Source organism: Suncus etruscus, chromosome 3 (assembly GCF_024139225.1).
Source record: "Suncus etruscus isolate mSunEtr1 chromosome 3, mSunEtr1.pri.cur, whole genome shotgun sequence".
Taxonomy (NCBI): Eukaryota; Metazoa; Chordata; class Mammalia; order Eulipotyphla; family Soricidae; genus Suncus; species Suncus etruscus.
Window position 1 is genome coordinate 18,087,225 of NC_064850.1, and position 27,547 is coordinate 18,114,771.

General features: G+C 42.4%; 1 protein-coding gene across 1 annotated transcript; it reads right to left on the reverse strand.

The window, feature by feature from the left end:
• Nucleotides 1-483: 483 nt before the first annotated feature.
• Nucleotides 484-27,237, reverse strand: ALDH6A1 (aldehyde dehydrogenase 6 family member A1). Its single transcript, XM_049770393.1, has 12 exons — nt 27,149-27,237; nt 17,682-17,738; nt 17,076-17,150; nt 16,833-16,994; nt 16,520-16,598; nt 15,646-15,948; nt 12,017-12,138; nt 9,308-9,497; nt 8,970-9,151; nt 6,504-6,683; nt 6,136-6,234; nt 484-2,018 (listed from the first exon to the last, which is right to left on the reverse strand). Exons 1-12 carry the CDS (start codon nt 27,194-27,196, stop codon nt 1,914-1,916), a joined length of 1,602 nt encoding a protein of 533 aa, XP_049626350.1. The 5' UTR covers nt 27,197-27,237; the 3' UTR covers nt 484-1,913.
• Nucleotides 27,238-27,547: the final 310 nt, after the last annotated feature.

A 27,547-nucleotide genomic window follows, 5' to 3' on the forward strand; every position in this document is an offset into this window, starting at 1 on the left:
CATCTTTTTTTTTTTTTTTGGTTTTTGGGCCACACCCGGCGGTGCTCAGGGGTTACTCCTGGCTGTCTGCTCAGAAATAGCCCCTGGCAGGCACGGGGGACCATATGGATTCGAACCAACCACCTTAGGTCCTGGACCAGCTGCTTGCAAGGCAAACACCACTGTCCTATCTCTCCGGGCCCAGGCCCCAACATCTTAACTATTTAATTATTTTATTTAGGGGTCAGAGCGATAGCACAACAGTAGGGTGTTTGTCTTGCACGCGGCTAACCCAGGACAGACCTGGGTTCAATTCTCGGTGTCCCATATGGCCCCCCAAGCCAGGAGCATTTTTTTCTGAGCGCATAACCAGGAGTGGCCCAAAAACCAAAAAAAAAAAAACCGACGATCATTACTACCAGCCAGATGTGATAAGATAAAATAAAGGGAATTTTATTACCAAGTTAAAAGTTTTTATTGCCTCACCTTGAAAAAAATAAAAAAAAAGAAAGAAAGCAAATACAAGACTTATGAGGATCATATATATTTTTTATTAAATTCCGGTTACTTCATTAATCTGAATTCTATCCACAGGTAGTAATAATTAGCTTAAATCCATAGAGTGCACGGATATTTTCATGATTTTCACTATCCTTAATTCCCTAAATAACCTTCCATGGATTAGGTTAGCATCATCCATATGACTAATGAGGAAACAAAAATAAATGATCTGTGTCTTCTGACTGAGAGCTGAGAGGACTCTCGGAGCCAGCAGGCTTCTCCTAGTTCACTGTCAGAAAGGCAGGTAGAACAAAAGGAGGAACTGTTTTGGTTAGTACATCAAGTTATATCTGTGTGAACCTGATGTTTAACTGTACCAATGAAATAAAAATGATAAGAACAGCTGAATTCTTGACAGAAAACCTGCCAAAAATATTTCATTTTTACTCCTTTATGCCATGAAAAGTTTTAAAATTTCTTAGGCCCTAATGAGGGCCTACATACATGAAGCACTCTTTCATTAAAAAGTGTGACAAAAAAAAAAAAAGTGTCACCAAGCAGAAATGCAGGAAGAAGGAAACAAGTAATGTTTTGATTAAGACTTGCTTAAAGCAAGACAATTGCCCACTTTCATGAAATCCATATAGTGTGTAGGCCTCAAATGTTCACAATAATTTTCCAAAGAAAGATAAGGAGAGAGAGAAAACAAGAACCCTATTTGGATCTAAATTAATGAATTACATATTAATTGTTCACCAATTCAAATCTGAAATTGAACCCTTGGCACATATAAAAAACTTTTATCCAGCATATACTGAGGTATCCTTGAATAACAAGTACAATGACAGTGACAAAATCAACGGTCATGAATCATTGAAGACACAGTGGCAGTCGGAAAATAGAGAAGCAGTTGTCACAATTGTGGGATAAGTAGAAATGAATTCTGTGTGTTATAAGATAATGAGAGGCTCAGGAAGGGTTATAGAAGGGTCTTTCCACTGGCATATATATAGTATTGTATTTGTGGATCGACTAAAGTAGGATTTCTTTCTTTCCTATTTTCCTATCGATACCGAGGTCCTCTTCCAATTGGAAGATCTTTTGTCTTCCAATATACAAATATTCCCTTCCTTCAAGACAATAGAAGAGAGGAGAACTTTTAGAAAACAGATCTAAGCTCTCATTCCAGATAAGTATTTCACTGTTATAACCACCATCTTAAAAAATAAAGTATAAAGAGCAAGGGAAAAATCTGCTATTAAAGTTATACTAGGTTTCTCCCTCAAGCAACCAACTTTCAGGGACTAATGGTCCTGAGACAGGTTTTAGTTATGTGGTATTCCGGTCCTAGGTATTTGCTTTGAGCAAAGTTGCAAATGAAGAGCACACAGGGAGAGCACTCAGGATGGGTTGAGTCTGGAACCATCTCGTTCCTAACGGCCCATGGTAGGCATGACGACAGCAGGTGTGGAAAGAGTAGCATCTTCTTCTTTCCACTGAGAAGTGATTGTCTTTAGCTGTGTATAGAACTGGATGCCCTAAAGAGAATGAGGGTAAGGGAGAGTTAACATTGAGGGATTTCATTATTCCTCTTTTAATTACTTTTGGAAGGAGGTGGTGTAAAATGCAATACATTTTTAAGCTTGAGGAATAGGTATAACTAAAATTCAATAGGCTGAAGTGATATCTCAGTGGGCTAAAATGTGTGCTTTGCGTGTCGGAGGCCTGGTTTTGATTCCTTGTACCATATGGTCTCTTGTACATCCAAAAACTACACCCCACACACACACACAAAAAAACTAAGATATATATATACATATATATACATTTATGTGTGTGTATACATATCTATCTATCTATCTATCTATCTATCTATCTATCTATCTATCTATCTATCTATCTATCTATCTATCTATCTATCTATCTATCTATTTTGATCCCTTGTACCATATGGTCTCTTGTACATCCAAAAACTACACCCCACAAAACCAAAAAACTAAGATATATATATTTATGTGTGTGTATACATATCTATATATATATATTTTTTTTTTTTTTTTTTTTTTTAGGTGGTGATGGGGTAATGAGTTTGAGGCCATACCGAGCTGCTCTTAGGACTTCTGGCTGTGTTCAGGAGTCACTCTGTGTGGTAATCAGGGTTAAAGTTAAGGCCCGAGACTTAACTTGTGTATTAGTTTTCTGGAACCCATGGGGGGGCGGGTTTTGGGCCACACCTGATGACTCTCATTGGTTACTCCTGGCTATGCGCTCAGAAATCGTTCCTGGCTTGGAGGACCATATGGGACATGGAGGATTGAACTGCGACAAACGCCCTATCGCTTGCGCCACCACTTCAGCCCAGGAACTCATTATTATTGCTCATGAGACAATCTATGTAAAAATAATTTTGATATAATAATATCTCAGTCAAACTTGATCTCATTATATTGAAAGTCAAGCACAGTAAATAAGAAAACTGGGGACCGGAGAGATAGCATGGAGGTAAGGCGCTTGCCTTTCATGCAGAAAGACGGTGGTTCGAATCCCGGCATCCCATATGGTCCCCTGTGCCTGCCAGGGGCAATTTCTGAGCATAGCCAGGAGTAACCCCTGAGCACTGCCAGGTGTGACCCAAAAACCAAAAAAAAAAAAAAAAAAAGAAAAGAAAAAAAAAAGAAAAAAGAAAACTGGGGGTTGTAGAAACAGTAAACTGGGGGTCAGAGCGATAGCATAAGCAAGTAGAACATTTGCCTTGCATGTGGCTGATGTGGGTTTGATCTCTGACATCCCATATAGTCCCCTGAGCCCACCAGAAGTGATTTTTGAGTGCCATTAGGTGCGATCTAAAAGCCAAACAATAAAAAAATAAATAGTACATTGGGCAAATGCCTTTGCATGCAGAAGAATGGGGTTTAACCAACACTGCACATTTCCAACATACTACTGGGAGTGACCCCCAGCACCATGCCAGGAATAGTACCTGAGCAGTGCCTCAAAAACAAAATACAAACCCCCCCCAAAACAAAAAAACCCAACTTCTAAGATCTATGAAAGATAATATTAGAAATATAGTAGTGACTTAAGTAAGTTCCTCTACTTGTTAAATGTAGTCATCATAACATATTAGGAATTATTGCATATTTCTCCCTGCATACTCCCCCCCCCCCCACTCTTTTGGGTCCAAATTGGCAATGCTCAGGAGTTGCTACTGGCTCTACTGTCAGGAATCACTTCTGGCAGTGTTCAGGGGACCATATGGGATACTGGGGATTGAACCCAAGTCAGCCGCATGCAAGGCAAATGCCCTACCCATGTACTATAACTCGGGCTCCTCCATTTTTGTTTTTTTGGGCTGCACCCAACTGTGCTCAGTATTTATTGCTGGCTCTGTATTTAGGGTCTTTTCTGGGGAGCTAAATCATAAGGGGTATCGAGGATAAAACCCCAGGGCACATGCATGCAAGGAAAACTCCATACAGCTCTGGCCCTCTATTGCATAATTTCAAAGGAATTCTTAATAAACCTTACATTTGGGCAGGGGGTGGGGGATGTGAGGCCATAGCCAACAGTGTCCTGGAGTTACTCCTAGCTCTGAATTCAGGAACCACTTGTGTCATGACCTCTGTGTAAGAAACCCTACCCTAGAGCCCACGGCTAAGGGGAGGGCATTAGGCTCAAAAAGCCTTTGGTTGCCTGTACCCACAGTTGCCATGAGATGCTCAGGGTAATGGGGAAATTGATAGAGATTGTGGCATAAATTCACCCCTTTCATTTGAGAAATAGTTTCACTAGCATCCTAAGGACTTTTCTCTGATTCCCTCAAAAGACCATCAAGATTTCTGTAAATCGGGCTGGAAGAGATAGCACAGCGGTGTTTGCCTTGCAAGCAGCCAATCCAGGACCAAAGGTGGTTGGTTCGAATCCCGGTGTCCCATATGGTCCCCCCGTGCCTGCTAGGAGCTATTTCTGAGCAGACAGCCAGGAGTAACCCCTGAGTACCGCCGGGTGTGGCCCAAAAACCAAAAACCAAAAAAAAAAAAAAAAAAAAAGATTTCTGTAAATCAAAACTATTTTCTAGTTACCAAGCAAATGTGCTGAGGGCTGAATATTCTAGCCCTAATCAGTATTGGAAAGCCATAGGAGATAAGCACATGAAAATTACTGCAAAACCAGCCCTGAGACAAGGACACTTGGTTCTAAAGATAATCTTTACATCAAGACAAAAACCAGGGACCGGAGCAGTGGCTCAAGCAGTAGGGCATTTGCCTCGCATGTGCTGACCTAAGATGGACCGCAGTTCTATCCCCCAGCATTCCATATGGTCCCCAAGCCAGGAGTGATTTCTGAGCGCATAGCCAGGAGTAACCCCTGAGCATCACCGAGTGTGACCCAAAAAAGCAAAAAAAAGGGGCCAGAAAAACGGGGTGGGGGCCAGAGAGATAGCATAGTGGCGTTTGCCTTGCAAGCAGCCAATCCAGGACTTAAGGTGGTTGGTTTGAATCCCGGCATCCCATATGGTCCCCCGTGCCTGCCAGGAGCTATTTCTGAGCAGATAGCCAGGAGTAACCCCCGAGCATAGCCGGGTGTGCCCCCCCCCAAAAAAAAGACAAAACCCAATTTAGGCATGCAGTAAACAGCCACACAAAAGACCCCCATCCCCTAGAAAAGAGGAACTGGGCATTCAAGCCACAAAGCTGTTTTGGCAGATTTATGAGATTTTGGGAACTTAGGATATTGTTGAATCTTAGGCCAAAAATAAATGACGTCTCTAGTAAAGATTAATACATATTGTAATCATTGTATTACAATGAATTCCACTGAATGGAAGTCAATGAATTCCACAGAATGTTTTGATGATTATCTATACCTCACAGAAGCCACATGTTTTCCTACTGTGTAAACTACTGACCACTCGCTTCTTCTTTGCTAACTCAGAATGACTTGCTAAAGTAAATGTATAAAAACCCTGTTCTTTGAGTGAATAAACAGCTAGATCCAAACTCTTTCCTGAGTGCGGTCTGGTCTCAATTCACCGACTCCTGTTCCCACTCTCCTAGACGATCCCGCTGTTGTTCCTGTGCCCATCCCTGAGTGGACTGTGGCACTCCTGGATGTGGCTTGGAGAACAACCATATAGAGTGTTGAGGATCAAACCTTGGTTAAACATATGCAAGATAAGTGTTCTATCCACTATACTATTAATCCAGGCCCTTCACTGCTATATTTATAGTGCCTAGGATAGTGCTTGATACAAAGGGAAAGAAATGCATTTTTTAATAAGTGACTAGGGGCCAGAGAGATAGCATGAAGGCAGGGCATTTGCCTTGCATGCAGGACAGTGGTTCGAATCCTGGCATCCCATATGGTCCCAGAGCCTGCCAGGAGCAATTTCTGAGCGTAGAGCCAGGAGTAACCCCTGAGCGCTGTCGGGTGTGACCCAAAAACCACCCCCCCCAAAAAAAGTGATTAATCATTAATAGAGAATTTTAGTGATCTTTTATTTATTTTTTTCCCTAGGGGACCTACTAACAAGCACCTTGGAACCATGTGATCCCACAAAAGCTATTGGCAGGCTTCTTGCTGAATCCTTGTTCCTGAATATGTCCAAGAAAGCTTTTCAAAGAAAAAAAATTCTTATTTCAAACTTAAATTTACCTGTTTGCCATAGAAATTGGTGTCTCCTCTGAAGGAAGAGCGAGAACCGGTGAATGAGAACATTGGTAAAGGCACTGGAATGGGGACATTCACACCCACCTATAGCAGAAAAAAAAATCCAATAGTAAGAGAAGGATCACAACAAACGAACCCTCTATTTAGAAGCACAGAGGCCTGGCATCAGAGAAACCAATTTTAAATATCTACCTTCTATCCCTTTCTCTCCACCCCAGAAATTTTCTATCCCCGAGGAAGAAATAGGAGACTGTGAGAGACAAGGAGGCCAGAGACTGATCATTGTTTACTATCTCTCCTTAGGCAAGAAACTGCAAATGAGTATAAGAATTTCTTAAAAATGGCATACTAACCTGCCCTACATCCACCAGGTGGGAATATTTCCGAGCTGTGGCTCCGTTGGTGGTGAAGATGGCAGTGCCATTTCCATATGGATTTTCATTCACAATCTTGATGGCTTCATCCAAAGTTTCTGTTTCCAGAACCACAAGAACTGGACCAAAAATCTCCTCTTTGTAACAAGTCATATTTGGCTGCCAGGAGCAGTGCATCCAGAAAATAAGTCAGTGTTTCATGCTTTTTTTGGTATTTTATTACCTATTACATACAAGTGCAGCTTTCAAGTTAGCAATCTCTTGTCACTTTAAACCACCTACTTAAAAAAATCATTTATTGTGTGTTCCAAGCTCTAGCAATCATATAAATAACTTGATATTTCTCTTAGCCACATCTATACTCCTGTTAAGCACTGTATATTCAGATCCTATCACTAGGTTTCTTTTTAATATCCATAAGCTTGTGTATATAACTGTTGTTACTAAAAAGAGAAAATTTTTATCTATAAATCAAATCAGACACAACAGAATTTCCTGTTTGAAGAAACTGTGCTAATATTCCTATAACACAAACATTTATTCTCATCCTTCCTTTGCCTCCCAAATGAGTCCACACATTTTGAGACCAGATTACATAAGACATTTGAAACATCTTTCATTGTCACCAATAGCTAGTTGTCTTAGCTGCTGATAAGTGGAATTTTTTCCTCTTTAGTTCTCAATTATTCAGGATTGTGAAAGGACTAGTGAGGATATATACATCTTTAAAAAGCCTCCTAAATTCAATTTAGTCATTAATTTTAACTGATAGACCTACATTTTTGATAAATAAAAAACGATGAATCAGTTATCCTTTTGTTACTTTCTGGTGAAGGTGTAGTTAAATTTTGAGCACAGAATAGGTATTTAATAAAGATAGGGTATTTGGCCTGGTGTGGTCTCCAGCCACTCAAAGTACCCCCACTCAAAACAAAAAAAACAACAACATTGGATGATAGATTAATGCAGATTCTAGAGTAGCTATAATCTAGATGACAAGAAGGGCAAGGAGAAAAATAAAAAATAAACAAAAAGGGCTGCAGCACAGCACAGCAGGTAGGGCATTTGCCCTGTATGTGGGTGACCTGGGTATTGTCCCCTAAGCCTGCCAGGACTGATTTCTGAACATAGAGCCAGGAGTATCCCTGAGCATTGTTAGGTTTGGCCCGAAACAAACAAAAACAAAACAATGAAGGTAAACAAAGAACTTATGTAAGATAGGTACTAGCAAATATGGTTCATAAGGGGAAGGACAGACCACTTATGGTGGCACCCAGGGTCTAATTCTGGTTCTTTTTTTTTGGTTTGTTTTTGGTTTTTGGGTCACACCCAGCAGCACTTGGGTTACTCCTGGCTCTATGCTCAGAGATCGCCCCTGGCAGGCATAAGGACCATATGGGATGCCGGGATTCCAACCACCGTCCTTCTGCATGCAAGGCAAACGCCTTACCTTCATGCTATTTCTCCGGCCCCAACTACTTTAAAGCCTACAGCACTCGGTATTTCCAGGCAGTTTCCCATCCAAGTACTAACCAGGCCTGACCCCGCTTAGCTTCCGAGATCAGACGAGATCATAAATTTTTTTAAAGGAAGGTTTGGGCCACACCTTGCAGTGTTTGGGGGACCATATGCAGTGCCAGGATTGAATTTGGGTCAACTGTGCAAAGCAAGCAACATAACCCCTTATAAAGCTTTATTGGAAAATAACCACATTAGTGGCTGCTTTCTCACAAAAACATTAAGGTTGAGTAGTTGTTGAAGATAGATAGAATCTTATATTTACTATTTTAGGAGTTCTCTCAAACAATGGTATAAAATATACATTAAGTAGCTCCAGACTGGACAGAAGAATATTACTGGGAGTAGTCCTTATGCTTCCTCAACATTGCATGGAAGACACAGTACCCCATAAAAAAGTCTAGGGGTGGGAGAAATAGTACAGTGGGTAGGGCGCTTGATTTGCATCTAGGTGATCCAGGCCAGATCCCTGGTATCACAATATGATCCCCTAAGCACCGCCAGGACTATTTCTTGAATGCAGAGCCAGGAGTTACCCTGAGCAACACTAGGTTTGGCCCCAAAACAAAGCCAAAATAAAATCTAGATAAAGTAAGTGGACAATCCTATAAGAAAGGAGTTCTCTAGTCATTAAATATCTTCATTTAAAAATTTGGGGCCAGAGCTATATAGCACAGTAGTAGGGTGTTTGCCTTACATGTGGCCAACCCGGGACGGACCCCAGGATGGACCTGGGTTCGATTCCTGGCATCCCATATGGTCACCTGAGCCTGCCAGGAGAGATTACTGAGCAGAGCCAGGAGTAACCCCTGAACGCTGCTGGGTCCAAAAACCCAACCAAAACAAAAATCCTCATTTAAAAATTAGAGGCAAGACAATCTAAGATGTCTTAAGTTCTCATATTTGTCAAATAACCTAGCTATTCACCTTGACTTTCGAGATGATGGTTGGTCCAACAAAGTTGCCATTTTCATAGCCTTTGACTTTAATTTTCCGACCATCCAAAAGAAGTGAAGCTCCCTCTTTAGTTCCAGTATCAATCAAATTACAGACTCTCTCTTTGGCCTGGGGGGTGATCAGAGGGCCGAGATCAGCTCCAGGTTGGTCTCCTGAAAGTCAACAAGAAGTGTTTAAAAAAAAGTCATTAGTATCAATCATGACTGCCACCGAAAGATGAATTTTTAGATGAGCTTAGCATAAAAAAGAGGGTGAGGGCCAATGCCCAAACAAGTTATTCTCAAGGAGTCAAGCTGATACTTGCTTACCTGCATTGACTCTCAAGTTTTTGGCACGTTCCACCAACTCAGGCAGCCACTTCTTAGCTTCACCCACAAGGATCGCTGTGGAAAGAGCCATGCATCGCTGGCCAGCTGCTCCGAAAGCTGCCCCAACCAGCTGATTCAAGGTATTTTCCTTATTGGCATCAGGCATGACCACTCCGTGGTTCTTGGCACCCTAGGGATAAATAAAAGTACATGCATTTTCCTTGGCAAAATCCAGTTAGGAAAAATTAGAGAATATATCCATTTGTCCTTTGTTGCTCTGAAGACAAATTATCTTTTTGTTTTTGTTTTTGGACCACACCCAGTAACGCTCAGGGGTTACTCCTAGCTATGCGCTCAGAAGTCATCCCTGTCTTGGGGGACCATTTGGCAAAATCCAGTTAGGAAAAATTAGAGAATATTATCTATTTGTCCTTTGTTGCTTTGAAGACAAATTATCTTTTTTATTTTTTTTTTTTGGTTTTTGGGCCACACCCGTTTGATGCTCAGGGGTTACTCCTGGCTATGCGCTCAGAAGTCACTCCTGGCTTGGGGGACCATATGGGACGCCGGGGGATCGAACCGTGGTCCGTCCTAGGCTAGCGCTGGCAAGGCAGACACCTTACCTCTAGTGCCACGGTGCTGGCCCCAGATTATCATTTTTATACCTCTGAAGTCTTGGTAATACTGAGAAAGTCTCAAGATTATTTTTTTTTAACCTTTCCAGCTGAAAAACTAATATTTGCTAACAACAATAAAGTAGTAACCTCACAGTTTATTTTACAAGCTAAACACTATATCCAGGCACTAAGGAAAAGTAATTTTAAGATGAATTTGTCTGCAGAAATTTTCAGCTAAATTAAAAGCACTGTTAACAGCCTCCAAAAGCTAGCTGTTAGACTTAACAGGAGACAGAACAATACATATTATTCTAGAAATTTCTCAAACTCCCTTGCTTCTAAAAACATAGCCTCAAATAAAGAAAATATATGTCTTTTTCATGTAGGACTGATACAGGGCCAGGAAAAGAATGTTTTTAGTGAAAATTTCCTGGTATGGGGGATGAGTGATAGCACAACGGGTAGGGCATTTGCCTTGCTCACAGCCACCTGGGTTCGATCTCCGGCATCTCATATGGTCCCCAGAACCTGCCAAGAGTGATTTCTGAGCTCAGAGTCAAGAATAGCCCCTGAGCGCTGTTGGGTGTGGCCCCAAACCAAAAAACAAAAACAAAACAAAAAAAAAACCCAAAACCCAAAAAATTTCTGGTATAAAATGTTATGAAAGCAGGCCCAGGATATATACCCAAGATATACAGATGATAATCCTCTAAAACATGATGCTCTTTTCCAGCTCCTTTGTTATAATTTTGCATACTTTAAACCTAATGCAAAGTGCTCACACATCCTCCTGAGTGAAGTCAAAAATAGAAGGTTTCCCCCTTTTCTTGAGAATTCCCATGCCCAACATCATTGCCCTTCCCTCCTTTCTTTGCTCAGAGTTTACTGTATTAGGCCATCTCTTCCTTTTTCTGCTTTCTGAGGACCAAGAACATGTGTGCTATAATAGGATAACTAATGATGGTATTTACAGTTATTTCCAGATACAATTATAATGAAATATGTGGACAGATATCATGTCCACGAATTAGTTTGAAAGCAGTACAGAGAATATTAGATATAACAATAATTTATATATTATTAATATATATAATTAATATGTAGACTATTAGTAGGGACTTAAGTCAAATTAATAAAAACATCAAGCCATGAAAAGAAATGAGTATATCATGAATAGTTTCTAAGTCTGTGCATAGGAGGTTATCTCCTGCAACATTAGCCAAAGGGTGAGAAAGTGGCAACTGGATTTGAAAGTTTTTTTTTTTTGGGGGGGGGGTGGGGGAGTACATCTGGTGGCATTCAGAGTTTACTCCTGGTTCTGTGCTCGGAAGTTACTTCTGGCAGGCTTGGGACCAGATGGGATGGTGGGAACTGAACCTAGGTCGGCCATGTGCAAACGCCCTATCTGCTGTACTATCACTCTATAGTTTCTGTATTTAAAAATATTTGGAAAGAGACTAGGAAGAGAAGAGCAAATATATACAACCAAATCTATCACAAGAAATACTTGGTTCTTTTTTTAGTTTGTTTTTTTTTTGGCCATACCCTGTGGTACTCAGGAGTTACTCCTGGCTCTGCACTCAGAAATTACTCCAGGTAGGATCAGAAGATATATGGTATGTCGGGGATTGAACTTGGGTTGGCCACGTGCAAGGCAAATGCCCTACCCACTGTGCTATTGCTCTGGCCCTGATATTTGGTTCTCTTGAGGATATTATATATAACTTGAACTCTAAGGAAAGACCATATATTTGATATTAGTATTTAGGCTACTTCTTAAAAGAAGAAAAGATAAAAGGCTAGAAGCATGAAATGAAGAAACAGCAAGAACAAGTATGGGGCTGTTATTGCTCAACACAAAAGAATCTGAGTAACATTCAAAGGGAGAAATACCCTTGATTATCAAGATTAATAGCAGCTAAAATGTAATTAAAATGACTTAAAATTCCTCACGAGGATGGTTTATGGTTAAAAGGGAGATATTTAGGATGAAATGGTATCAAACCCTGATCTTAAGAGTGGGATGAGGACCCCTTGGTGGTAGGGTATTTTAATACAGAAATCACAGTTTGGGGAGAAAAGAATAAGTCACCATATTGGCTTGAACTCTCTTGCCATGTTTTGACCCTCTCTCGAAGATGTATTCTCCTGCCTGGTTGGATCCCACAAAGCTGATTGCTTTGATATCCGGATGATCACAAATAAAATTTACAGCTGAAAGAACAAAAAAAACGAGATTACCACAAAAGGAACACATGATTATAGACTTTTACATAACAAATTTTTATTTCCCACTACTATGAATGAAGTTTTTTTTTAAACTTCTTTTGTTTGGGGTCACATCTGGCAATGCTTAGGGGCTACACGTGGCTTTGCATTCAGGAGTCACTCCTGAGGGGGATCAGGGACCCATATAGGGTTCTGGGATCAAACTTGGGTCTTCGACGTGCAAGGCAAACGCCCTATCCTCTGTACTAACACTCTGGTCCCTGTATTTGTTTTTCTCATTTTGAAATTCTTCCCTTGTTCTCAAATTAGGTTAAAAACTCAATTTAAGGGCCGGAGTGGTGGCGCAAGTGGTAGAGCATTTGCCTTGCACGAGCTATCCTAGGATGGACTGTGGTTTGCTCCTCCAGTGTCCCATATGGTCCCCCAAGCCAGAAGTGATTTCTGAGTGCATAGCCAGGAGTAACCCCTGAGTGCCACCGGGTGTGACCCAAAAAGAAAAAAAAAAAAACTCAACTAAGCTTCTCCCTTTTCATTGTTTTTTCTCTTTTCGTATCAGATTTCTACTTTCAAAATCTGAGGGCAATTCCTATTTACTTCCAAAACAACAGACTTTTCAATATTCAACTCTTCCCATTAGTCCTTTATGAATTAATTCCCTTCCACCCTATTATTCTCCCTTGTTTATGGACCACACTTATAGGTACTCAATATTTACTCCGAACTCTGTGCTCAAGGATCACTGATGGTGGAACTCAGGGTTCGGTTATATGCAAGGCCTGCATACAAAAATAGCCTATGTTCTTAATTCTCAAGATGTACTGGGAGATTTATATTATCGTGTGTTCATGTGTAAGGCACATGACAAAGTATTTAAAAATAAAGTCTGGGGCGAGGAGATAGCTCAAAAATCTAGCATGCATGGTTTTCATATAGGACACTCAGTTTAACCACCCTCTCCAGTCTCCAGGGGTACATGGTTCCCTGAACACCATAGGGTGTGATCCCCAAGTAAATGCAGCCTCCAAACATAGTCTGGCATGGCCCCACAATAAAAAGAAAATAACAACCAAGGAATTACATATGGGGGAGTCAGGGGCCTGAGAGTTCCCAGAACCCTTATGGAGAAGCCAAGATCTTGCATCCTGCTTGCCCCAACGTCCCACCTCTGAGAAAGAGCAGGGCAAGTCTGTAAAACCAATGCTTGAAGACCCTGTTGAATCTTGGGTACTGTGCAAGTAAGCCCAAGAAATGGATCTTGGGGCCGGAGAGATAGCATGGAGGTATGCAGAAAGTCATTGGTTCGAATCCCGGCGTCCTATATGGTCCCCTGAGCCTGCTAGGAGCAATTTTTGAGCGTGGAGCCAGGAGTAACCCCTGAGCACTGCCAGGTGTGACCCAAAAACCAAAAACCAAAAACCAAAAAAAAAAAAAAAAAAAAAAGAAAGAAAGAAATGGATCCTAGTTCTAGAGTTCTGAGGGGAGAGGTGTAGCCCCAAAGGATGTTCTGGAGCCCCACAAGACCCTGGCACAGGTTTATATCATCACAGAATACTTGGGATCAGAAGGGAAAATGATGGAGGCATTTGCCTTGCACACAACCAACACAGGACAGACAGCCATTCGATTCCCGGCATCCTATATGGTCCCCCCGAGCCTGCCAGGGGAAATTCCTGAGCACAGAGCCAGGAGTAATCTGAGTGCAGCCAGGTGTGACCCCCCCCCCAAAAAAAAAGAATTATATGGGGGCCAGAGAAATAGCACAGGGAGTAGGGAGTTTGCCTTGCGTACAGCCAACATAAGTTTGATCTCCAGCATCCCATGTGGTCCCAATCAAAGGCAGGAGTAAGTTTTGAACAGTCTTAGGTGTGGTACCCCCTCCCCCCCATTATATGGACTCTACTGAAAAGAACTGGTGTGACTGGGCTATGAGAAGCAAGCCGTACTGTGGCTAGAGATGATTCCTTGGAGTTTAATGCTAAAGGAGTTTGGCCTGGTCTTCCCCAATCACTAGCAGAATGGATGCCCTTTGAGACTAAATAGCTCTACTTTGTTAACTACTCTCTGCTACATCCCACCTTCTCAGACTCTCCAGAGTTCCTGCCTGACTGCCTCATTTCCTTATCACTCCGGTGGTGAAAGAAAACAGTGAGGCCCAGATGAGAGCTTAGTCAGCTCACTATCCTCCACTTCCTGCCCTCCTGGAATCCTCCCATCAATAGAAATATAAATAGGGAGAGATCATTGCAAAAGTTCTGTACTCTTCAAAATAAAAATATTACGTGTGTGTGTGTGTGTGTGGAAGTAAAGGCAAAAATCATACTCCTCTGGGGCACAATCTGATGTTTCTAGCAATGTGACTTTAGAAAAACATTATGCCTCAGTTTTCTTAGTTATAAAATGAAAAAATAAAACCTATAATGAGTTATTGTAAAGATTAAATGAGATAAATATGAAAGGCACTAAAAACAGTGCCTACAACATAGATGCACTTTTTGCTTGTATAGATTTTTATACCACACTAAGTAGTTCTTAGCTCAGGGTTGCTTCAAGTCATGCTATAGGACCACATGGAACTGGAGATCAAATCTGGAGCTTCCACATGCTGAGTCCATTGCGATATCTTTCCTGGGTCTGAGAGAACTTTTTCAAGTATTAACTTTTTTTTTGGGGGGGGGGGGCATACCCGGCGGTGCTCAGGTGTTACTACTGGCTGTCTGCTCAGAAATAGCTCCTGGCAGGCACGGGGGACCATATGGGACACTGGGATTCAAACCAACCACCTTTGGTCCTGGATCAGCTGCTTGCAAGGCAAACACCGCTGTGCTATCTCTCCGGGCCCAAGTATTAACTATTATTATTATTAGTAGTAGTAGTAGTAGTAATTTTTTTTTTTTTTTTTTTTTGGTTTTTGGGTCACACCCAGCAGCGCTCAGGGGTTCCTCCTGGCTTTATGCTCAGAACTCGCCCCTGGCAGGCACAGGGGACCATATGGGATGCTGGGATTCAAACCACTGACCTTCTGTATGAAAGGCAAATGCCTTACCTCATTGCTATCTCTCCGGCCCCTTAAGTATTAGCTATTATATAAATATTTTAGTAGTAGTATATGAATTAAGAGTCCTAGTCTAAGGGCCAGGTAGTGTAGCAGGTAAAGCACAGAGCCAACCTGGATTCAATCTCCTGCACCAATATAGTCCCGTAGGACTGCCAGGAGTAATCACTGAGCACAGGGCTTCTCTTTAACCTTTTCTTTACTCTCATTCTATCCCAATGTAGTCTAGAGGACAAAAACTACGGTTTGCTGATAAACTTTAACAAAGATGACAAGACAGTGAGCAAACAATGTCTTCAAACATGAGCCATATTATTAAAAAACCCTGTCCTTCCTTGTTTCCTCAGCCTCTAATACTTGTCCTCTGTCCCCATTAACTTTCAACCTGACCTTGCTTTTTAGTAGCCAGATAAAAGTCCAGTAAGAAGAAGGATAGTTACCATCATGTTGTCCATGAATGATGTTCAGTGTTCCATCAGGGGCACCGGAGTCCTGGAGCAACTTAGCAAGAAGCATAGTTGCTCCAGGGACTCTCTCTGATGGCTTCATTAGGAAGGTATTCCCACACACCATGGCCATAGGAAACATCCAAAGGGGGATCATGGCAGGAAAATTGAATGGAGCGATGCCTGCACACACCCCCAGTGGCAGACGGTAGGAATAAAGGTCCATGTCTTTGGTGATAGACGGCATGGTCTCTCCCAGCATGAGCGATGTCACACTACATGCATGTTCAACCACCTCTGGAATGAAGAAAAAGTAGTCAGACCAGAGCTCTCCACATTCGGCAGGACAATAACTTAATCATGCTAGAACTAGCCCTTAGGACAGAGAGGTCGATCACAAAGGGAAGAAACACTGATTTGCTCTTTCAGCATAAAATAACCTTCTCTGAATGAGAGAAACCTTGTCTGATAGAGGGAAATGCATGACCTTCTTGGAAGGTCAAGTAAAGAAGGAATTCAGTCTCATTGGTAGTTGGAAAATATTGCCTTTTTTCATAAGAACTAATAGTGAGCTAGCCACAGATACAGAAGAAGTAGCCTCCCATTTTGGCATATTTACCATTCAATCTACATTTGCTCCTTTTTTTGGGGGTGGGGGCACTCCCAGCAATCTCAGGGGTTGCTAATGGCTCTGCGCTCACAAACTGCTCTTGGCCTTGGGGACCATAGGAGATGCTGGGGATCGAAACATGTCCGTCCTGGGTCAGCCAAGTGCAAGGCAAATGCCCTATCACTGTGCTACCCCTCTGATCTCCATTTCCTCCTTCTCAAAGGTCCCTGAACTCCCCAGGAGAAAAGCCCAGCTTACGAAGGCCTCGGAAAACATCTCCTTCAGCATCAGCGAGGGTCTTCCCTTGCTCCAACGTGATTAACCTGGCAATTTCTTTCTAGAGAGAAAACACACAAAGCAAAACCAAAACCAATGTGAAGATGTAAAACCAATGTAATGAAGCCACTTTTTAGTTAGAGAGAAAGTAAACTTGGGGAAGAGCAGAACAAAGGAGACCATCTTCTTTGTCTCTCTGGATTACAGTTAAGGAGACAGCTAAAAAGGTCTTGGTGGGAGTGATAATTATCTCCCAGGGAACAGTTTGGAAAATTATGCCTTTCAGATTTCTCACCAAATTGTCTTTAATAAGTTGCTGATAGCGAAGCAGGACCTGCTGACGGCTTAATATTGAAGTGTCTGCCCATGCAGGAAATGCACGTTTGCAGGAAGCGACAGCCGCATCCATTTCGGCCTTGGTGGCCTGGGGAACCCGGCCAATGACCTCATTGGTGGCCTAATGGGAAAAAGCAGTGTATCATTTTTTGCCCCAGAATTTTTGTCTAGTCCATTTCAATCCCAAAGTAGCTTCACTTACTGGATTGTGGATGTCAATCCATTTATCACTTTTGGAGTCAATAAATTTTCCATCAATGAAGAGCTTTACTGTTGGCTGGGGAGAAAGAAAAATCCAAATTTTATATTAGTATTTATGTATTTCATTTTTTTCTCTCTCACTTTCACAAAGAAGGAATTGTGGTTGTTTAGTGAATCAAAGATACAGTGTATATTTTATCTGGAGAGTTGGCAGAGGGGCCAGAGCAATAGCAGAGCGTAGGACATTCGCTTGCTTTTAGCGGGGGCTGGAGTGACAGCATAGCAGTATGGTGTCTGCCTTGCTGCCAACCTGGGATGGACCGGGTTTGATCTCCGGCATCCTATATGGTTCCCCGAAATCCCAGGAGCGATTTCTGAGCACATAGCCAGTAGTAATTCCTGAGCACTGCCGAATGTGGCCCCCAAAAAACAACCAACAACAACAAAAGGCTTATAGCATATAAAAGATATAATACTGGATAAGAAAACAAGATCAAATATTTCATATGCACTCTGACAACAATTATATACAAAAAATAAATGGAAAAGGCCCCAAATAGTATTAGACTTGACTTCAGAGGTCAAACTTTAGAATAAAATAACTTACCGCTGAAGAAGAGAAGGAACATACTGGGTACCAAGTGGAGTTCACCTTGGAAGAAATCTATGAAGAAAAAGAATGACCATTTCAGTAAGAGCAGAAAAGCACTAAACTTTACTAATAGTTAATATGCTTTACACTAAATTGGTTATTTTGGGTATGTGAAATAGGACTGGTATTTGCTCTCACGGATCATAATAGTCTGAGAAGAGCTATACGATTACCATTCGGGGCCAGAGAGATAGCACAGTGGTAGGGCATTTGCATTGCACATAGCTGATTCGAACAGAGGTGGTTCGAATCCAGGCAACCCAAATGGCAGGAAACTCATACCTACCAGGAGTAACTTCTGAGCACAGAGCCAGGAGTAATCCCTGAGTGCCACGGGGTGTAACAAAAAATAAAAATTACAACTCTGGGCCAGAGTGATAGCACAGTGGTAGGGTGTTTGCCTTGTATACCCTGGACAGATTCGGGTTTGATCCTCAGCATCCCATATGGTCCCCTGAGCTTGCCAGGTGCATCTCTGAGTGCACAGCCAGGAATAACTCCTGAGTGGCACCAGGTGTGGGCCCCCAAAACAAACAAAAAATTACACTTATTAGAACAGTAAGTCACAACAGTCATGTCCTCAATATCCCAGAGCCAGGCTTTCCTAAATTTTGGCTTGAAAATGTAGTTAGCAAAAGTCAAACACTATGGAAACAGAAAGTCAGAAAGTATAGGCATTGAACAGAAGACATTATAAAACCAAATGCCAAGCCTAAATGTAATACGCCATGTAATACTTCAATATGAATAGTCACAACGATTTTTCTATATTATCAAACCTGTAAACAATCCAATGTTCACCAATGGATGAAATAGGAAACTCAACATTTAAGGGGCTCTAGCCAGATACTGGAATATTATTAAAACAATAAAAAGGAATACTTTTTTTGGGTGGGGGGGGTTGGGCCACACCTGGCAGTGCTCAAGGGACCATATGGGGTGCCTGGGATTGAACCGGGGTCAGCCGCATGCAAGGCAAAAAAATGCCCACCTTGCTATTCTATTGCTCTGGCCTCAACACGAAGAATTCTAATAATTACAAGTGAGTGACCACAGGTATAAAAAAGAACATAATCTGTAAATCCCTTCATATTAAGTGAAAAAATGCAAATTAATCTAATGCCAAAATCAAACAAAATAGTTGTCTGGGGAAGAGGGAAACTGGAGTGAGATCTGTTCAGTATCTTACCATGTTTTCACAGTTAACTTTTGAAACAATCAAGCATACTTTTTTTTTTTTTTTTTTTTGGTTTTTGGGTCACACCTGGCAGTGCTCAGGGGTTACTCCTGGCTTTACTCTCAGAAATCACTCCTGGCAGACTCGGGGGACCATATGGGATGCTGGGATTCGAACCATCATCCTTCCTGCATGCAAGGCAAATGCCCTACCTCCATGCTATCTCTCTGGCCCCCACAATCAAGTTTACATTAAAAATATGTCAGCCTCAATCAATGACAAATCAAGTGTGGTTCTGGCACCGATATAGAATGATGAGCTCCAAGTACTCAGTCAAGTGGGCGTTTCTAGCACCACAATCAACCAGGTGAAATTTCCAGACATCAAAACAGCAGTTAAACTTACAGAACGCAACTTGACATCTCTCTCTCTCTCTCTCTCTCTCTCTCTCTCTCTCTCTCTCTCTCTCTCTCTCTCTCTCTCTCTCTCTCTCTCTCCTCTCCCTCTCCCTCTCCCTCTCTCTCCCTCTCCCTCTCTCTCCCTCTCTCTCCTTTCTCTGTCCTCCTCTCTCTCTCCTCTCTCCTCTCTCCTCTTCTTTCCTCCCTCCCTCCCTCCCCCTCCCGAGCCTCAACCCCACATCCATATCCATTTCCAGCTTTGGAAAAGCCCTCAGTCGCAGACAGCCCACCCCACCCACACCCACACGCACACCCTACAGGGGGACCAAACACCCCTTCGATATTTAGAGCCTGAACCCCACATCCACATCCATTCCCAGCTTTGGAAAACCCTCAGCGGCAGACATACACGGACCACCCCACATCCACATCCATTCCCAGTTTTGGAAAATCCTCAGCAGCAGACACACACACACACACACACACACACACACACACACACACACACACACACACACACACACACACGGGGACCCAACATCCCTTAGGAATTTAGGAATTTAGAGCCTGAACCCCACATCCACGGATTCATTTCCAGCTTTGGAAAAGCCCTCAGCCGCAGACACACACACGGAATAAAGACTCCTCCCTTACAGAAAGCAACTTGACATCACTAAAAGAGTTAGATTTAAAAGCTAAAATTAAATTAAAAAAAAAAAAAAAGAAAGAAAAAAAAAACAGCAGTTAAAAAAGGGAAAGAGAAAAATAAAGTTATTTGGTCAGTTTTATTTCAATAGAACTTTTCTTTAAGTGTTTTTTTTTTGGGGGGGTCACATCCAGTGATACTGAGGGGTTACTCCTGGCTCTGCACTCAGGAATCACTCCTGGAAATGCTCATCCCATATGTGTAATGCCTGGGATTGAACCCAGGTTAGCCTACGCAAGAGTCATACCTGCTGTACAACTGCTCTGGCTTCATCAATAGGACATTAAAAATTGTTACAGTATAGTATAGAATAGAATAGAATAGAATAGGGAATAAGGAACTTGCTTAGCTTGCTGCTGACCTTGGTTTGATCCCCAATCCCCAGCACTACATGTGTTCCTCCCCCCAACAACTGACAGGAATAAACCAGGAGCAGAGTGTGCCCAACCCTCTGTCCCCCAAAATTGATTTCAGAAGTATGAAATGGGCTAGTGAGATAGTTCAAAGAATGACTTGCATGTGTGGGTCTCTGCATTTGATCTCCAGCACTGCATGCTGTTCATACTCCAGCAGTGAACAACTGGGCATAGCTTTTGGTGTCCAACACCAACTTTGAGTGCTAGTAAATGCTACAAAATATGGGTAGACAGTTTGAAGAGATATCTCTCTGTCTTCCACTCTGAAAACAATCTCTGCACCACACTTTGCAGCTGCCTCAGACATACATAGATAATGATAATGATAATAATAATAATAATAATAATAATAATGTTTTGCAACAGTGAGGATCCTATGCAAGACAAGTGCTCAACTATAAGCTACATTGCAAGCCCTCCTTCTTTTTGCCTCTGTACCTTAAAGCTTTCTCCATCTAAAAAATAATTCTCTGTACTAGTTACCTCTATTTTATTTCTCATTAAATTCTCTATACATTCCAACTTCTATGACTGAAAACTAGAGAGTTCCTATATCCCATGAAGTCTTCCCAGTCCTTCTTACACTTGATCTTATAGCAGATGAGTGGTGGTTCTTTACTTGTCTTCTATAATGCACTCATATTTCTTCTAGCTTTTTTGCTGGCCCTTTCTCCACTCAATATATAAGGAAACCAATTTTACCACAGATTCATTTACATAAATAAGAGTTGCATTCCTATAGCATACTTCTGCTCTCTCTCTCTCTCTTTCTCTCTCTCTTTCAAACACACACACACACACACTCACACATACACACAATCACCAAGCTTCTATCTATTTTGGTTTGAGGGACACACCTCAGTGTTTAGAGTTTAATCCTGGCTCTACACTTAGGGTTACTCCTGGAGGTACTCAGAGGACTATGTAGGGATGTTGAATCCAGTTGGCAGTGTGCAAGGCAAATACTGTACAATCTTATCCCTCTGGCCCCAATCACTAGCCTTCTAAATAAAACTTATTATTAGTAAGCAATAATTTGGATTCACTCATTCATTTTCTAACTCCCCTATTCCATTTCAGGGTGGTAGGTGAGTATAGGCATGAGTCCACCCCCTGGCAGCAGAAGCCCAATGCAAGAATCAGCCACTTTATCAGGAGCCTTTTTTTGGGGGGGAGGAGGGGTTGGGCCACACCTGGTGACATTCAGGGGTTACTCCGGGCTATGCGCTCAGAAATCACTCCTGGCTTGGGGGACCATATGGGACGCTGGGGACTGAACCCAGGTCTATCCTGGGTCAGCTGTGTGCAAGGCAAATGTCCTAAGGCTGTGCTATCACTCTGGCCCCTAACAGGAGCCATTTTATTGTTTGTTTTTTGTATTGTTTTGTTTTTGGGTTACACCTGGCTGCGCTCAGGGATTACTCCTGGCTCTATGCTCAGAAATCGCTCCCCGCAGGCTCAGGGGACCATATGGGATGCCAGGATTCAAACGACGGTCCTTCTGCATGCAAGGCAAATGTCTGACCTCCATGCTATCTCTTCAGCCCCAGGAGCCATTTTATCAGTGTAATCACACACACAGTAATACTGCTTTGGTCTGGGGTTACTTAGACAAGCCAAAGAATCTAAAGTGACCACCCTTGGAATGTAGGCAGAACCTGTGGTATTCAAAGAAAACTCAGGCAGTCCTGGGGTCAGTGTACAAATTCCACACCATGGCCTTGGCTGCGAATGCAATGTGGTTTTCTTTCCCCTCATGAATTTTTTTTTTGAGGTGTTTGCATACCCTGCATCGTTCAGGGGTTACTCCTGGCTCTGTGCTCAGAAATCAAACTTGGCAGGTTCAGAGGACCATATGGGATGCTGGGGATCCAATCTCAGTTGGCCATTTGCAAGGCAAATGCCTTACCCACAGTGCTATCACTCTGGCCCCTCCCCTCATGAATCTTATAGTAAAACAACCTAAGTGCATTTGTTCTAGCCTATATTCTCCCTGTGTTACATTGACTCACAAGGCTTTATTATTTAGATCCTTACAATGCTCAAATCTGCAGTCCTATCCCAAATCCTGCTGTTCAGGTGATGCATAACTGACTGTACCATATTTCTACTTAGATGTTATTTGGATATCTGATTTTAAAAAAAGCTGACTTCATTTTCCTTCTTGCAACCTGACTGCTTCTGGTAAGCCATCTTACAGTGAAATCTAAGGGTCAGAAAAATCAAATCGCTCAAGCAGAAACCTGAACATCACTGACTCCTCCGTTATACTGCAGTGAAGCAAACAAATCCTGGGGCCGAAGAGATAGCACAGCGGTGGGGCATTTACCTTCCATGTAGCTGAAAGGAGGTTTGAATCCCGGCATCCCATATGGTCCCCCGAGGCTGCCAGGAGCGATTTCTGAGCATAGAGCCAGAAGTAACTCCCTGAGCACCCCACCGGGTATGACTCCAAAAAACAACAACAAAAAACCAAATCCTGATACTTGGTTCTCCTAAAATCTTTGAACACAATTTTTTATTCCTCCTAAATTTCCTTAGCCTTAAGCCCAGCCTATACTTTCCTGGTCTATCACTGGGACTTCATAGAGTTTCATAAAATGTATTACAGACTTCTAATCTACTTTCTACTGCTTATGTCCATAGGAAAAAAAAAAACCCTTATCTAATCAGAACATTTCCATGACCTTGCCAAGACTTTCCACTCTATCTTTAGGATAATAATTAAGTTCATGTTTACTTAGAGGAACTTACAGAGAATCTTTACTTCTCCAGTTTCATATTAGGAACTTCCTCTGTGCTGTCTAAATTTCAGCCATTTAAAGCATGTTCCATGCTTTCTATATTCTCTCCTGCAGCTATCCCTTGACTACAACTGTTTCATTCTATTTGTTTCACTCCCTCCAACTCCTTATCTCTTATCACTTTCTTTTTTCTTTCTTTCTTTTTTTTTTTTGGTTTTTGGGTCACACCCAGTGACGTTCAGGGATTATTCCTGGCTCTACACTCAGAAATCGCTCTTGGCATATGGAAAGCCAGGGGATAGAACCGTGGTCCTTCCTAGGCTAGTGCGTGCAAGGCAAATGCCCTACTGCTTGTGGCACCACTCTGGCTGCTCTTATCACTTTCTTTAGGAAGTTTAAGTCTGTATGGACAACTGAGTGGTGAAGGCCATGAATACCTGAATTTTTCTATTTCGTGCATCTAATAGCTTGCTTAATTGACTCTCTCCCCTGAAATTATAAAGTGTCACCAGACCCTAGCAGCATTCCTAGAACAGAGTTGAGTACTCAGTAATATTTCCAGAATGAAAGAATGAGTACTCAGTAAACTTTGAAATTAATTTTATTTCATGTATACAGCCTCATATAAGGCAGAAAAGCCTATATCAGCCAATTTCATTATTGTAAATCACTTAAGTTTTTTTATTTTGGTGTTCTCAGTTTTTTATTATTATTTTAGTTTTTGGGTCATACCCAGCAGTGCTCAGGGGTTACTCTTGGCTCTGTACTCAGGAATTACTTTTGGCGGTATTAGAGACTACATGGGATGCTAGGAATAGAATTTAGGTCAGTCAGAATGCAAGGCAACCACCCTCCCTCTGTACTATTTCTCCAACCCAGGCCACATAGTTTTTGGTTTTGTTTGTGATTTTTTTCTTTCTTTTGAGCACCATCTACTAGTACTTAAGGCTTGCTGCTGGCTCTATGCTCAAGAATCAAACCTGGCAGTGCTTGGGAAACCCAGTACTTGGGTGCTGGGGATCAAACTTAGATCATGTGCTTTACACAATGTACAATCTCTCTAGCCTCCACTTAGTTTTACTCATTCACTTGTATAAGTCTCCTGTTGTCAAGAGGGCACTACACACTGTGTATCTGGTATAACAAAATATTATCAAACAGTTTGACAGTTTACTTCTTTTATCTTTTCATTTACAAAGAAACATGGTACCCAAAAGCACCATGGCTGAAGAAATTCTCCTCTCTAAAATGCTTATTTAGTATTTGCCATTTCCCTTACCAGGAAATTCCTTCTTCTCTTGGCAAAAGGCCTACTAGGCTCACAAGACTCAAGTTCAGGCCAACGTCTTTTGGAAGGTTCTAGAATGGAAATTAAGTATGGGGTTTTCCTCCTATGTTCCTATGTTCTGCAGTACCCTACACATTCCCATTGTTTAGTGCATTACAGTATGGGTGTTTTCAGTGTTTTACTTAACTTTCCTCCTCCAAGTCAGGGCAAAGAGAAATCAGACACAGAAAGAGATGCCAAGATTCAGCTCCAATGATTGCAAGTTGGGAAACCTTGAAATCACCTTAAGTGTTGATTATCTTTATTAACTTTACTCCTCACAAATATTATAAAAGTGAGAGAGCTGGTTGGGCTACTAGGTCTGTGTTCTTTCCACCATATCATTGAGTCTCTTTAAGATTGATTCTGATGGGGGGGGCACACCCAGTGGTGAGATTCCAGGTAGTGCTTGGAGGACCATGTGGGATGCAGGGATTAAACATGGGTCAGCCATGTGCAAGGCAAAGATCCTACCTGCTGTGCTATTGCTCTGGCCTCAAGACTGATTTTTCTTGTCTCTGAATGGTAGGGATAATAATACAAAGAGTATTAAATAAGATTTACTTGCTAACATGCAAAGATGATAAAAATGGAAAACTTAATAAAAAACTTTGATCCCTTTCCTCTATAGATTATTTTAAGTTTTCTAAAATTCATGACAGGAATTGGAGCAATAATATAGCACTACAGGACACTTGCCTGGCATGCAGCCAACCTGGGTTCAATCTCCATCATCCCATAAGGTGCTCCCAGTTTGCCAGGAATGATTCCTGCCTGCAGAGTCAAGAGTAAGCCCCGGGGCCAGCGAGATAGCGTGGAGGTAAGGCGTTTGCCTTCCATGCAGAAGGTCAGTGGTTCGAATCTCAGCATCCCATATGGTCACCCGTGCCTGCCAAGGGCGATTTTTGAGTGTAGAGCCAAGAATAACCCCTGAGCGCTGCCGGGTGCGACTCCCCCCCAAAAAAAGAGTAAGCCCCAAGCACCACCAAGTGTGGCCCCCAAACAAACAAACAAAAAAAGAAAAAACCCATACACATTAAAGAAAAATCAATGACAGCCAGATTTAGATTACTCTGCTTGTTTGTTTGTTTGGTTTTTGGGTCACACCCGGCAGCGCTCAGGGGTTACTCCTGGCAGGCTCAGGGACCATATGGGATGCTGGGACTCGAACCATTGTCCTCCTGCATGCAAGGCAAACAGCCTACCTTCATGCTATCTCTCTGGCCAGCCTATAGATTACTCTTAATCTCCTAATCAATTAAGGATAATTATTTCTGCTCTTCTCAAAGTCAGCTCAGAAATGTTTTCAAATGAATAGGAAAGATAATTCCAAAATAAATAAATAGTACATAGCAAGGCAGATTCTTCTTGTTGCAAAAAACAAAATGTTATCTTATGGTCTTCCAAGACTCATTGTAATTGGGAGGAAAGAAACAAAAAAAGTCAATTTAAGTAAAAGACTGATACATTAGCAATGGAAAATACAGGGTAGACATTCTGTTTCCCTACTCCTTAAAAAAAAAAAAAAAGAGGCCAGAAAAACAGCTGGATCACAAGAAATAACAAAGCGAAACCAGAAAATTTGACACTTTTCCAATCCACTCTCCATACTGTCCCACTAAAAAAAAATAGTGTCTTTAGATAAGCATCTTAGTTGACTTTGTTAGTACATTCTGCACTGATACTTGGGAAACAGTAATATGATTTAAAAGTTAATACATATTGTTCTGGCAAGTTGAAGATTGAAGCCTGTGATACAACTTGCCTCCTATTCTAAATTTTAGTCTGTAAGCGATAGGAGAGAGGCACATTGCAGCGAGGGTTCCCAGGCTCGGCCATGGCTGTCCTTGTTCCCTCATTGGAGAGCTGGCAATGTGCTGGCACATGAAGAACCAACTTTGGGGCGGGAAGTTGGAATTTAGACTTCAGGCCTTCCTTAACTCCCACATTCCATCGCCTGTTTTAGAGCTGGTTTAGCCCCTTGCCTGTGCTTGCAATGTCCTGGGTAGGTTAACTAAACTAACAGAAGGTCACCAACCAACACAGAAAGTTGTGTGAGGTTGAAACTAAAGTCTTGGCAAGAATAGAGACAGCTTGCAATAGGTGGAAAATGCAAAGAAGGTCCACAATTGGGAAAAAGAGCTCATTCAGCAAATGGCTCCTTTTGGGTGGGTGGATGGGGGGGGGGGCTGGTGCACAGTTCTAGAAGAAGATTCAAAGTCCATTTTACTGACCCTGGCCCTACATGTGTTTCCTTTCCTCCCCTTTAAAAAAAAAAACTCTGATTAAAGACTCTGAAATAAATTGGGGGACATGGAAAGATATGGAGAAAACTTGTAATAAAGAGAAAGGGGAGTTTTAGAGAGAGATGAGGCTGGCCCAGAGGTGAAAGTTAGAGAGGACAAGAGAAGGCAAGGGACCTCAGGGACGGGGTAGGGCTGCAAGAGGGTGGCCCAGAACCTGAGAAGGAGAAAGAGAGGCCCCAAAGCAAAGGAATGCAGAGCTAGGAATGACAGATCTGTGCAAAGGGACCCAAAGAAGTCCACACAGCGTGGCCTGGGTGAGCTAGCTAGGTCCAGGAGGCTTGGCCAAAAGAAGGGGCGTTGTAGTCTACTCAAAGAGACTGAACAGGGTGAACCCCAACTCCTAGATACCTGCAGGATCCGGGACCGCAGCGCAGCCGCAGACACCACAGCCGCCATGGCTCGCACCTCTTCGCCTCCAGGCGGACTCTGCTGCCCAAGAACGCCTCCGAAGTCCAGGGCCCTCCAAGTCCCGCCCCTCCACCCTAGATCACCTCCTTATTGGTGGAAATGACATCTCTATTAGCCAATCACCCTCTACTATTTGTGACCCCGCCCCCTCAGGGCCGGGTCAGAAAATACGCGATTGGTTTACAGCGCTGTCACTCTCGAACGCTCCAGTTCTGTTGGCGGAAGGAGGGAAAACGCCCCCTCCGACACGCGTACCCTATTTTGGGCACCCGGAGGGAAGACGCCCCCTAAAGGAGAACGCTGATTGGCTACACACCTGGACCGCGGCCACACCCCCTT

Bases quoted from the DNA above. Each gene is read 5' to 3' on its own strand.
- ALDH6A1 (XM_049770393.1), bottom strand. From the start codon at position 27,196: ATGGCGGCTGTGGTGTCTGCGGCTGCGCTGCGGTCCCGGATCCTGCAG. The intron at 16,995-17,075 runs GTAAGTGAAGCT...TTTTCCCATTAG, and splicing joins GGATTGACATCCACAATCCA to GCCACCAATGAGGTCATTGG. The intron at 15,949-16,519 runs GTAAGCTGGGCT...TCTTCATTCCAG, and splicing joins AGATGTTTTCCGAGGCCTTC to AGGTGGTTGAACATGCATGT.